The sequence below is a fragment of the Gouania willdenowi genome, chromosome 16 (genome assembly GCF_900634775.1).
Source record: "Gouania willdenowi chromosome 16, fGouWil2.1, whole genome shotgun sequence".
NCBI classification, from domain to species: domain Eukaryota; kingdom Metazoa; phylum Chordata; class Actinopteri; order Blenniiformes; family Gobiesocidae; genus Gouania; species Gouania willdenowi.
Window position 1 is genome coordinate 20813018 of NC_041059.1, and position 12060 is coordinate 20825077.

Below are 12060 nucleotides of genomic sequence, written 5' to 3' on the forward strand. Positions count from 1 at the left end.
CACATATACAGTATTATATAAACAGTATAAGTGATTCACTGAACATTTTTGGCTGGAAACGTCCCAACTAGTCTGCGGTGTGGAGTATTTCAGTATATCTGAGCATTAAAGCGTCTTCCATGCAGAGGTAGAGATGGAGCACAGAGTGCATCACACCGTAGTTACGCGTGGCCCTCTGCATCAACGCTGACCCCTAAATTAGGGTTTAGAGTGTCAGCACACATTTCACAGAGATCTGCACCTCTGCACTCCTCAGCGACTATACTTGATCCATGTTATAAAGAATCTGATTCTGATTACTTGAATGTGAGAGCCCGCTTGGCGAGGGAGATCAGAGTGAGAGACTGTTCACTGCTGCAGCTCATGTTCTCAGAGGAACAAACTTCACTGTGATAAAGCAGAGAAGCTGCTCTTCATCAAGAACTCCAAATTACAAATATTCTCACATAAAAACACAAAGAGCTTTGATTTAATCTTTCAGCAGCCCAGTCAGTTAAAGGCATGTACATTCATTTTTAATGTAACATGAGTGTCGTCAAGTTAAACATTTTATTTTATATTGTGCAGTTAGAATATCAGTGCTAAATAATTGTTTTTTTCAATATGTTTTTTTGCTTGCATGGTTTCAAGTATAAATCATATTTTCAAGTAATTAATACATTTATTAAATATTTACTCTCTGTAACAGTGATTTGCAATTTATTGTTTGTTTTAATTTTAATTTCCAAGTCTTTTCTAAAATTATTCCTATTTCTCTACATTTGCGATACTATCGTTACCTTTTGATTTTCAGCTCTGTTTGGTCTGCTATTAATATTGGAAAACAACAAATTAAGAACAACATTCTCGCTCAATGTCAGTCATCCAGGACAAGGGCTTTCTAAAACAAACAAAACTATTATCAGAGGAAAGCGAGACAGATGCTAGTTGTTAAACATTTCCCACAATGCCGGCATAACATTATAATGACACTGGAGGGAGATTTTTACTCTAAACTCGCCAAGACAGGTCAATCTGACTTTGAGACTAAAACACTCAAAGGAGGTGCTGCACCAGACAAATGACTTCATTAAGACGTACCCTGTAGGTCATTCAGAAAAGCTGGGAAACAAAAACCTCAGAGCCAAAAGCCATTTTCGACCACAAAGTAACAACTGTTGGAAATGTTTCTTTTTTTGTTGTGGAGTTTGCTGTCATACAAACGCAAGATCAAGGATTTGTGTTTACGACGCAGATGAAACTGATAAAACATTCTTCCCATCTCCTTACCTTTGAGGCTTCAAAGCTGTCTTGTCCCATGATGGAAGTCGGGGCACTGGGTGGTGGTGGTGGAGCTCTTCTTTTTTTCGCCTCAGCCTTGGGAGACATTCTAGGGATGTTCATGACGGAATGAGACTGGCCCAAGGCGCAAGTCCTGTCTTCAATACTGGAGACTCCCGAAATAGTAGGGAGACCCTAGAAAACACCAAAAGACTGAAATGAGGCCAGATTATGGCTACAGTACAGAGGATAATGTCAGAGGTGGCAATCTTTAATCAGTCATGATTATGATCACCTCCCTGAACTCTTTAAACTCATTTTTGTTCTGTTTTTTGTGTGAGAATAAAAGTAAGGGAAGCTTCGGCAAGGAACCTATCTTAGCTTAGTGTTTCAATATTTTCCACTATTTTGGTAATGATTTCATTAGTGTTTGTGGATATTATAAACCATTTCATGCAATAAATAAGTGCCTTTTTCCCAAGATTACACTGGTCATAAATAATAATTTACTAATTTTATTCAGATTCTCTGGTAAAAGGAGGTTTTGGAGCAAATGATTTGGCATCAATAACAATAGAAAACACATTTGGAAAAAATGTTTGTTTGACATATTGGAAAAGCTTCAATATCAACATTTTTAGGCTAGAAACTTGAGCAAAGCTTGCTTTTGTTTCTAAAACACAAGAAAGCTTTAGTTTTAAAAAATGTGCAAATAATAGAAAAATAATTGTTCTTTGCATCAAAAACATTGCAACTAAATTGCAGAAAGTGAAAGCAGCAAAGGGCAAACACAACAGTATCCAGGTTAGAGGTCAAATAGCCTGAAATGCAGCATAAACCCTTAGATATCTAAACATATACTATGTATGCAACACAAGGGCATAAAATCCCGTCCTTCCTCGAGTCATAACAATTACACCAACATTTATCTGATCAAGCTGAAAGTGCAACCAGATTTTTAAAGAGTGGCTGCTCCTGACTAAAGAGCTGAAACAGAAATCGTTTTCTAATATCTGATCAAAGAATGCTTGAAGCGCACTTCAAAATCCGATCCTTCCCGTGGCTCAGCGTGGTACAGAACCTCGGCACAACAGGAGCACTGAGCAGCTGCCAACACCCCCCATGATCGAAGAAAAGAAAAGTAGAAGATGGAGATTAATTGATGAGTTCAGACAATGTCTGGATGCCACAAAAAAAGCCGAACAAAAAGGAGAATTAGGTTTAGGTCATTAGAATTAATTGGGCCCAAGGTTAGAACATCTCACAGTGGGGAGGGTTGGGAAAAGACTATGGGGGGGAGCCGCAGGAGAAATGGTGAAATGGTTTGCATGTTAGCCTTTTTTTTTTTCTGCTATACATTTTAACCGTTGACATTTTGATTCTCCCAGCATGCAAAAACACATTTTTTGGTTGACCTGCTGCACTCCAGAAGAATTAATGTAATAGAAATAATGTGAGGGAGAATAATCAACTGGACAGCACTAGATGTAAGGGTACTTGGGAACATCAATTAATAGGGATGCTTTTTTTTTAATGAAAGTATTATTAAACAAACTAAAATACATGATTGAGTCATTCCTGCTGTGTAATATTAAAAAACAACCGAATTTGTAGATAATGATTCCTTCTTTCGTCACAGTTGTTGCCCGTTTGGCACTTCACACAAAACATTATTAGGAATACATGATGCAAACTTTGGAAAGACTAGTTGCACAACTCGCAATTTTGCAATGCAACCCAAAAATGAAAGGTGAACCCTAGCTGGAGTACAAATCAACAATATAAAATATTCAACAAAAACAAATTGAGTTTTTCAATAGTTCTTAAGACTGCGCCGTGTGACTGACAACCTCACGGACTGACAGGTGTAAACGGAGGGTAGAGTGGAGGCAGGGCAGATGCCAGACGCCGTCTGATGGAACAGAAAAAGAAATGTTGAAAGACAGGACTGATGTGATTTTCATTTGGATTCCTCAAAAAAAAAAAAAAAAAAAAAAAAAGAACTGTTTTTTTCCCCTCCCGACTCACCAAAAGAGTAATGTTCAAAGCAAAAAATTCACATGAACTCTTTCTGACTTCTTCACCTTCTCACTTCTACTTTTTAGCTCCAGTAAACAATTTGAAATCTGTCTTATCAGTCAAAGGGAGGGAATGAAAAAAAAAAAAAAAGAGTAAAATGTCCTCCAGCACTCGGGGGATGACAAGCTCAGAGTGCATTTATGATTATAAGCCAGTAACTTAGGGAGCAGCTGAATCTCTGTATACCAAGATCTTTATTCAACTCTTCTTATGTTCTGAAGTTGACTTTCAGAAGCTCAAGCAAAAAAAAAAATCTAACTTAAAAAAATAACACTAAAGAGTGTCTAATGAATAGAACAACCAACACATGAATATTAACCATGACACGAAATCTTACAAGTCATTAAGTCAGTTTTTATTGACCACAGTATACAGAACCCTCTTGAAATGCATTGGAAAACAGAAGGTCAATTTTAGCCCTATTTTTTTTTTAATCAAGGTAAATTTTAACAATTATTCCAAATGTGTTTTTATTGATGATTAAAAGATGAAAAGTGCTACAAATCAGACTGAAGCCACTATGACTGATGACACTACTCTTGCAATGGTGGGAGAAACTGGATTAACCACAGGTAACCTTTGCATTAGTTGGGAGAACATGCAAACTTCACACACAAAGGTTTTTCTTCTGTCCCAAAAATAAAAACCTAACCAACGATATGACCTGAGCCCATTGTTTCCATGTTGGTTGTCCAATACTTCCTTCTTCCTTCTTTTTCTGGCCTAAACAACACACTGCAAACTTCCTCACCATTGTTTTCCCACTAATGAATCTCAGATTAATGGAGAACCCATTGTGATGTCTGATATTCATAAACACAGATCGATTCCAATCTAATAAAAGTCGACGAGTTGACATACCAGACATCTGAAAATAATGGCGTGTTACCACTGGCGGTATCGGCTTTCCCACTGGGAAAAAGTACCTCTTGCGTTGTACCTGATGCTGCTTTTTTTAGTACCTCCTTCGTTGAGGTTCCAAAAATAAGCTCTGGTCTGAAAATCAGACGTAGGCTCAAAGCTGACACGTGTCAGGTTGGTGCTCAATGGAATGAAAATGCTCCGGAAAAAGAGTCACGGGTCCCAAAAGCGAGGAGTGCAGAGCCTTGTCGAGCCGTAAACCGCCAATGTAAACGCACCAGAAGCCTAATTTGCTGTATGATCGTGCTATGATGCACACAGTCTAGCTTGCGACATGCTAGGATAGCATCACTGAAGTTACAACGAATAAGGACGCAATGTTTTACAATCTTAGAGAGACATGAAGCTCTGTCCAAAGTGAGATAAAGTTACTGATAAAAAGCGTTCAGGTCTGATATTACGTCTATTATCACTCTCCCTCCTACTCTGTCACTTCTCCACAACAGTCGTCCTTTTTTTGTTCAGGGTTAGGAAACACTTTGTAAAAAGATCTCCCATTGGCTGAAACAGAGTGTCCCTCTCCTTTATTTCTAAAGTTTGAATACAGAGCCAAGAGAAGGCACAGAGGTCCAATACTCACTATGCCTCTCTATTCACAATTCTCTCAATTCAACCTACTCACCACAGACTGCAGATTCAACAATTGCTAGTTTATAATAGGAGGGGCGGCGCTAGCGGTGGTGGTTTGTGATGTAAGAAGCCACCAAAACGTCACAAACCAACATTCTCAGCCAATAACAAAATGTGATTGTAATAGCTGGGTTTCAACCCATAGAGGGCAGTCACTCTTACATTTTTACAAGAAATTATGCCAAATTTAAATACTTTGTCAACGCCAAGGGTTAGACGGGGGTCAATCAACACTACTTCATACCAAATACATTCGTTTTCGGCAGAAATAAAGTGGTTTTGGAGTTTAGTTCATATTTAACGTCTTTGAGCAGCCATATGATCAAACACCACATTGACTCATTAATCAGTGAGATGAGAACCGAGATTCTGATCCCTGCAGATTCCAATCCAATCGCTCTGTCTAGTGCTCACATTAAATCCAGACACGTAGAAATGTTCCCTCTCTTGCTAACACAGACAGTGTAATATAGGCAGACTGATGTAGAACAGAAATTCACTCTGAAGTGTAATGAGATTTTTTTTTTGTATAAAATTGTACATAACTTTAAACATTAAACTGACAGAAAATCCTGTTTAAGAATAAAATAACAGATGTATATTAGTCATAAATAAATAAACATATCTGGCCCTTTTGTTCATTCCCCATAACCAACTCTGACAACAAGAAGAGGCCACGCCACAAGAATCACAATCCTTCATGCGTACGCATGCACGCACGCACACAATTAGAGATAAGAGGCCATGCTTTTAAAGCTAAACCCCAGAGTGGAGTAATCTGATACTTTCAGGCTGATAACAGTGTCCTAATACACTTACTATGCCATGTGTGTTTATGTGCATAAATGCATGTGCGTGGTCTGTTACTTGCTGAGAGACGCAATCATATTAAACATAAAAGGCATCACTACATTGAAGCCAGTAGGAAGGGTAATGCACTCAAGCAGGAAACTATAAATATTTTTAATGTTACCATTTTGTTCTTTCAAATCAAATTCCTTTCTTGTATACTTCATAAATAATTACAGTTAATATTTATCCAAAAATAATGGCAGCTAAAACAAACAAGAAAACATGAAAACTGTCACGATATGCAATAGTGGGGAGGGCAAAGCAATGAGCAGTGAAGTGAAACTGAAAGGGCCAGCGAGCATTGAGTGGGCTAATGTAATCAATGGCCCTTATTGACTGAGTTATGGCCAGAAGAGGTAGATGTCTGCCTAATGCTTAATGCATCATCATTATTGGTATCTGGTTTACAGCAGAGCATCTGCAGATGATATTATATTGAATATTAAAAAAGAAATACATGATTCTTCAAGTATGATTTAAAAAAAACCTTCTGTGCGGTTATGTATGAAATGACCACTAATGATTAATTGTAACAACTGTTAGTGCTGAGTACTTTCTTTTCTTTTGCACCCAGCTTAATTTTTATTTTACAACACATTTCTCTCATTTTTATCTTATCATAGTGGTGTTCATACACAAATTACAAAGATCTTTTGATGAACAAACAGGAAGCTGTTGCTGCCCTCTGGAGGACAAAAGCAAGCATGACTGCAACTCAACAATATTGGACTGTTTCTAAAGCTGCTGGACACAAACATTTTTATCAGATTAATTCATAGTACGGGCCTCCTTGATGAATTTAAGTTTATATTCTTAAAAAAAAAAGATGTAAAAAGTTGAAATTTCCGCTTGAAAGTCTGTTTCTTCTTCAGGATTGCTTCTTTAGTTGACATTTTGGTGCATTGCATTGTGGGATCTGGAGTCACTGAGACTGATGTGTTTTCCTTCAAAAACCACAACAAAACTATCAAATTCAACCCTTTCTTTCTTTTTAGAGTAAATAAGGTTTTGTCTGCTATTTATTTATTTATTTTAACAACTCGTCTTTGTTCTTCTTTACAAGAACAAGTTGTATTATTGATACTGTTACTTATCGGCCCTACTTCTGGAGCTTCTGTAAATAAGAATATGGCCACAACTTCTGATGTGATAGTTGTGTCAATTTTTTTTACATTTTTTTTTTAAAAGGGTTAATTACTGATCTTTTAATATCACGAGCTATCATACCACCTATATTTAGGGACTTGTAATGTGAAAGGATCAAAACAGAAGTTGGTACCATGTGCGTCCAGCAGTTTATTAGACTTATTGTAGTCTATTTTGTACTCGTATTATTCTATTATTATAAGCAGCAGAATTTCAAAATCACAGTTATTCAATTCAATTCAACTTATATATAGCGCTAATTACAACAAAAGACATCTCAAAGCGCTATCAAAATGTTAAAATCGTCATGCAGGACGCCGTGAGCTATGTTAGTGTTAGTAGTACTTACATTGGATTGTGTGTCTGTGTTTTGGGTTATTTTATCAGCACAGTTGTCCATGTTCTGGGAGGTGGTCTCTGTCTGCAAAATGTAAAGAAGAGCTGACATGCCGCAATCTACCGCTTTTCCATGCATTAAGGTCGGAGCAATGCTCAGTTTAGGAGTAAACAGCAGCATGCAGTAATTAAAGTTAGTCTGTTGCTTTAAATCATGTTTTCATGGTTTTAGCATCTCTTAGTGGAACAAATCCACTGCATCATTATATTTAAAAAGAAAGACAGCATAAACATGCAGAATCTTAGTCCTTACCTTAGATTTTCTTCTGCTAAACTGGAAGATGCCAAAAAGCCCTTTTTTCTCAGGCCTTCCCAAACTGGTGGTACTAGAGCGAATGGAGTCTACAAAGGAAAGAAAAAACACAAATGGTTAAAGAGGACAATATTAGTTGTGACAATTTCCAGATTTTCTATTCATAATAAGTGGAGTAGTAGGATTGAAAGGTCAAAATCTAATAACCAGAATGGACTAATAGATAAGCCATGCATTTACAAACTATTAATTTCAGAATAAAAAGTTGTGTTCATTCTTTGTGTTTTGCTTTACTCGGAAATATATAATTCATAACAAAGAGAGTCAATATAAGGTTAGTTGCATTTCATTTCTGTCTTTACAAAAAAACTAGTTGTGAGACAAATTAAAGTCTCATTTTGATTTATCCCCCCTCTAGAGGGCACTATTGTGTCATGTTTCAGAGAACCCTCTTTAAACTTCATTCACCAATTACAAGCAGTGAGTATTCAAAGACAGCAAGAGCAGACTAGTTGGAGTTTACAAGTATTAAATAGAAAACTAGGAAACTTTAACAATTTACCACAGGGTTAATAAGCAAGCGGTCAGTGAGCTGTGTTAATCTATTACACAGACTTGATTACTATCCACAACACTGGCACATATAGAACACCTATGACTACTACCTGAGTAGTTAAGAGCAGGTGCAGAATTCATTTTAGGCTGGAAAGCTGGAAAAAACAAGGTTTAAAAGCACATTGTCATTAATGAATAACAAGGTGACTGCATCACAAGTAGGATGGGAGTAGTTATTGGCTGTTTCCTGGGAGTAAAGCCTTATGTGCATGTGTCTTCAGGTCTTGAATCAGTAAATCTGTGATCTACCTCAGCATCTTTTAAGGAAAGCAAAACTAAGTACCTTGCGCTTAGTGCTCCCCCTAAAGGTCCTTTTTTGTTATGTCACCGTCGTAAAAACTCCGCACCCCACGCCTCCTGCCCCACCCCACAGCTACATGCGCACCTCTGCTGTCCCAAGACGGTAGCAACCGATTACTGAAAAATCCTAATACAACAGTGACACAAAGTCACATGAAAACAGTATGAGGAAGAGAGACAAGTAAAATAAATGATGTGGGAGTAATAGGGAAGGGAGTGTAGAAATGTGTGATATGTGTTTGTGTGTTGACAAAGCAGCTTTGAAGATGGATTGATTGATGGATGGAAGGATAGATAGATAGATGGATGGATATTTGTGTGTGTGCTGCCTGATGGAGCGCTGGGTTGCGAGTGTGAGCGTGCGTGCCTGTTGCCGTGACAACTGTGTGTGTGATTGCTGTGTGTTGCTGCTGAGCTGTCACTGCATGGAGTTGCTCCGTTCCTCAGACAAAGGTCTTCTGTTTTTTTTTTTTGCAAATTTCACTGTAGGGCTACATTGTATATGACATTACATCTGTGGTTCTCAACTATTTGGGTCGTGAACTCATTTTAATATCGCAAATTTTTGGCGTCTGCAGAAACTATTTTTTTTCTTTCTATAATTAACTTTTGATAAGGTTTGTTGTTGCCAGAATTAGTGCACAAAGTGACAAGATGCACCAGCTCAGATATTTTTATAGTGCATTTTATTTGAACTAGAATGCAGTAGTTTTATACTGTTTTTTGTGTGTGGTGTAATAATTTGAAAAATAATGTACTAAAACATTTTAAAAATACATTTTTAATCAGTATCTTTTTATTATTATCATACATTATTAGACATTTCAGGGATATAAGTTTGAGAAAAGTGAATTTCTAGACAACAGTGTGCACCCACGGGACTGGTCATAGACTAGCCTTAGTTTGTATTGAGCTACCGTAAAGCAGAACGTCTTGTCACCGGGTCGGAGGCAGGAAAAGTTGCAAGTTCGGTTTTCTGGCCAGAGACAGCAGGGGGAGATGCAAGACCCCCCCATTCACCCCATAAACACTTGTATTACCCCACAGGGTAATAACTAAATGGTGATGTAAAATTGGTTCACAATTGAATGTAAATATTGGCAGATTACACAACAGAATTTTTTTTGTTCTGTACAATCACACTCTGAAAAGAACATTATGCTTAGGTGTCAATGGGCAAGGACAATACCGAAATGGTAATGATTGTTGTTATCTGGAGTGGCTATATTCTAATTCATACTTTCATACATACAGTATCATATTACATACTGTAATTATGACAATACTATTCTGTAGTTTTAAGAAGTTTTAATTAAACAAAATCTGCATTTTGTGACCTAGGACATTAAAATTGAGTCATTTTAAGTTTATTTTATGTTTGAAAACAGGGGGGAAAAACTTTTTGTCTTCTTTTTGAATAATATGTTGGGTTTCATCGATTCAGACAACTTTTTTTTTTCAGGAAATGTATTTGTTAAGGAATTATTACTCTGAAGTCAAGGACCGATGAAAGCCATCAGCAGATACCTGTGAAGAAGACTGACAGTTGACAGTTGAAACATGTCAAGAGATCAAAATACATTTCCTGAGAAAAAGCTGTCTAAATAGATGAAATCATATTATTCAAAGCATACACAACTAGATGGGAGTGAAACTGCTGAATACAGTAAACTGGGTGCACTGGAAGAGTTATTGTGGTCCATGCTAGGCTATGTTTGCATGCAGGACATATTTTGCTCAGAGTCCTGCAGAGACAATATATATATAAATATACATATTATCATCTTATTGGAATTTACAACTTTGCAGAGGCAAATGTTTAAATGACTTTAAAGAGCAAGTACATCCCAAACCAACTTTTTCCTGCTGAAAATATGTGTATTTGGGTATTAAGTAGTGCTGTTGATTGATCCTAGTCCCACTCTAGTAATATATTAATAATAATATTATAATTAATAGTATTTTAATTTTGTGTATTTAGCTGTAAAAATGTCCGGTATACCGGCCACTAAGGGTTGAACACCGGTTATTACAAATTAATTTTGCTATTGGCTAAACAGTAAGCTCTTAAAACCCCTGCATCATCACTTTAACTGTTGGCCCCGCCTCTCCTATAAAACCTGACACCCGCCTCCTTGCAAACTGTAGCGCGTAGGTTGAATTGACAGGGTTATTTTAATAACCACAACAATAAAATATTGCTGGTGGGGCCATTATCTACAACTCGGAAACGTCACCCATCCTCTCCTGCATCTCCACCTCCTCATCCTCCTCACCACCGGCTCCTGTCTGTGCTAAAGGCTCAAACATGCATGGCTCCGGACCACCGTGGTTGTGACTGTTGGGAGGAGACTCTAGAGGCGAGATGTCCTCCACCTCAAATTACCTCTCTGTGGCAAAAGTGTCCACACTGTCGGACTCGCTCATGTTTAACTCGTTAGCTAGCAGTTGTGATGGGTTTTGATTCTGTGTGTGTGGGTACAAAAAGGAGGGGGCGTTTACTGAAAGTAGCTGGGCGTGTCTTACTGCTACAGCAGTAACGCCCATAATCAAGGCTTTTTTTTAAATTTCCCTCCTAGTGCCAGCTCAGCAGAAGGAAGGGGTGTACTTACCCTTTAAATAGGTTATTTCCCTACATTAAATCTACTATGCTATACTGATTTATATTCTCAGGTATGCACAGTTTTTTTTTTTTTTTATCTATTTATAATGATTTTTATGACACCTAAATGACATTTTGATTAAAAGTCTCACTTACAGCTCATCAATAATAACCATGAAGCTAAAAACTATTTTTCCATCCCTCTAAAAAAAAATAAAAAAATAAAAAAAGCCCATGAAAAACCACAAAATTACCTAATTTCTGATTGTGTACGTAGAGTTCTTTTATTCCCAGCTCGGCCAGAGATTTGTCGAGCGATAGCTCGTGACGGCTGACGACGTCTTTCAGCAGCAGGACGTGGGAAGGGTCAAACTCACACTTGTCGCAGATAACTGGTATCAAAGCTTGGAGAGGTACCAGGGGGTTGACTCGCACCACAGCCTTCTGGCTGCCATTAAAGTTCACCATCAAACGCACACTTTTCTGTAAAGTACAGGTGAAAAACAGACATTGATAAGATGAGATTACAGGACAGCTGTGGTCACATGAAACATTGTATCTGAAAAGATCACCATAATACAAAGCAACTGCAGTCCAAAACAGTCTTCACACAACCAAAGAAAGAAAAAAACAACCAAAAATGAGTCATGGAGAGACATAAAAAAGCATAGTCTAACTAATTTGACAAACTTTTGAACCAAATACAAACTACACTGAATTACCAAGTAGTATAAGATATACATATTACATTAGAAAATATTATTTTTTTCATTATTCATTTATTGAATTTCCCCATTTGTTTTAAATCCAAACCCAAAAGGGAAACAATGCGGAAAATGTGAAAGATAAAAAGGTCAGACAGAGTGAGATTATGACAAATTTCTATAAGTAACTTCAGGTTAGACTTCAGTCCTTGAAAAAGAGGAACATTTATTGGACTAACAGGGAGGACGTCTTTTGGTCATGTGTGAGTGTTTGTGGGTAGGCATGTGATTGTGAATGCCCA

The 12060-nt window shown here is 37.4% G+C and overlaps 1 protein-coding gene across 5 annotated transcripts in view; it reads right to left on the bottom strand.

The window, feature by feature from the left end:
• Positions 1-12060, bottom strand: part of cobl (cordon-bleu WH2 repeat protein) — a 58870-nt gene that overhangs the window by 24092 nt on the left and 22718 nt on the right. For 3 of the 5 annotated variants that reach the window (XM_028470263.1, XM_028470259.1, XM_028470260.1), the window contains 5 exons: positions 11309-11537; positions 8203-8247; positions 7538-7626; positions 7238-7309; positions 1270-1455 (listed from right to left, as the gene is read on the bottom strand). In XM_028470263.1, the coding sequence (XP_028326064.1) occupies positions 1270-1455; positions 7238-7309; positions 7538-7626; positions 8203-8247; positions 11309-11537 (621 nt within the window). The remainder of the gene's footprint in view (positions 1-1269; positions 1456-7237; positions 7310-7537; positions 7627-8202; positions 8248-11308; positions 11538-12060) is intronic. The other 2 variants (XM_028470261.1, XM_028470262.1) reach the window with 2 other exon arrangements.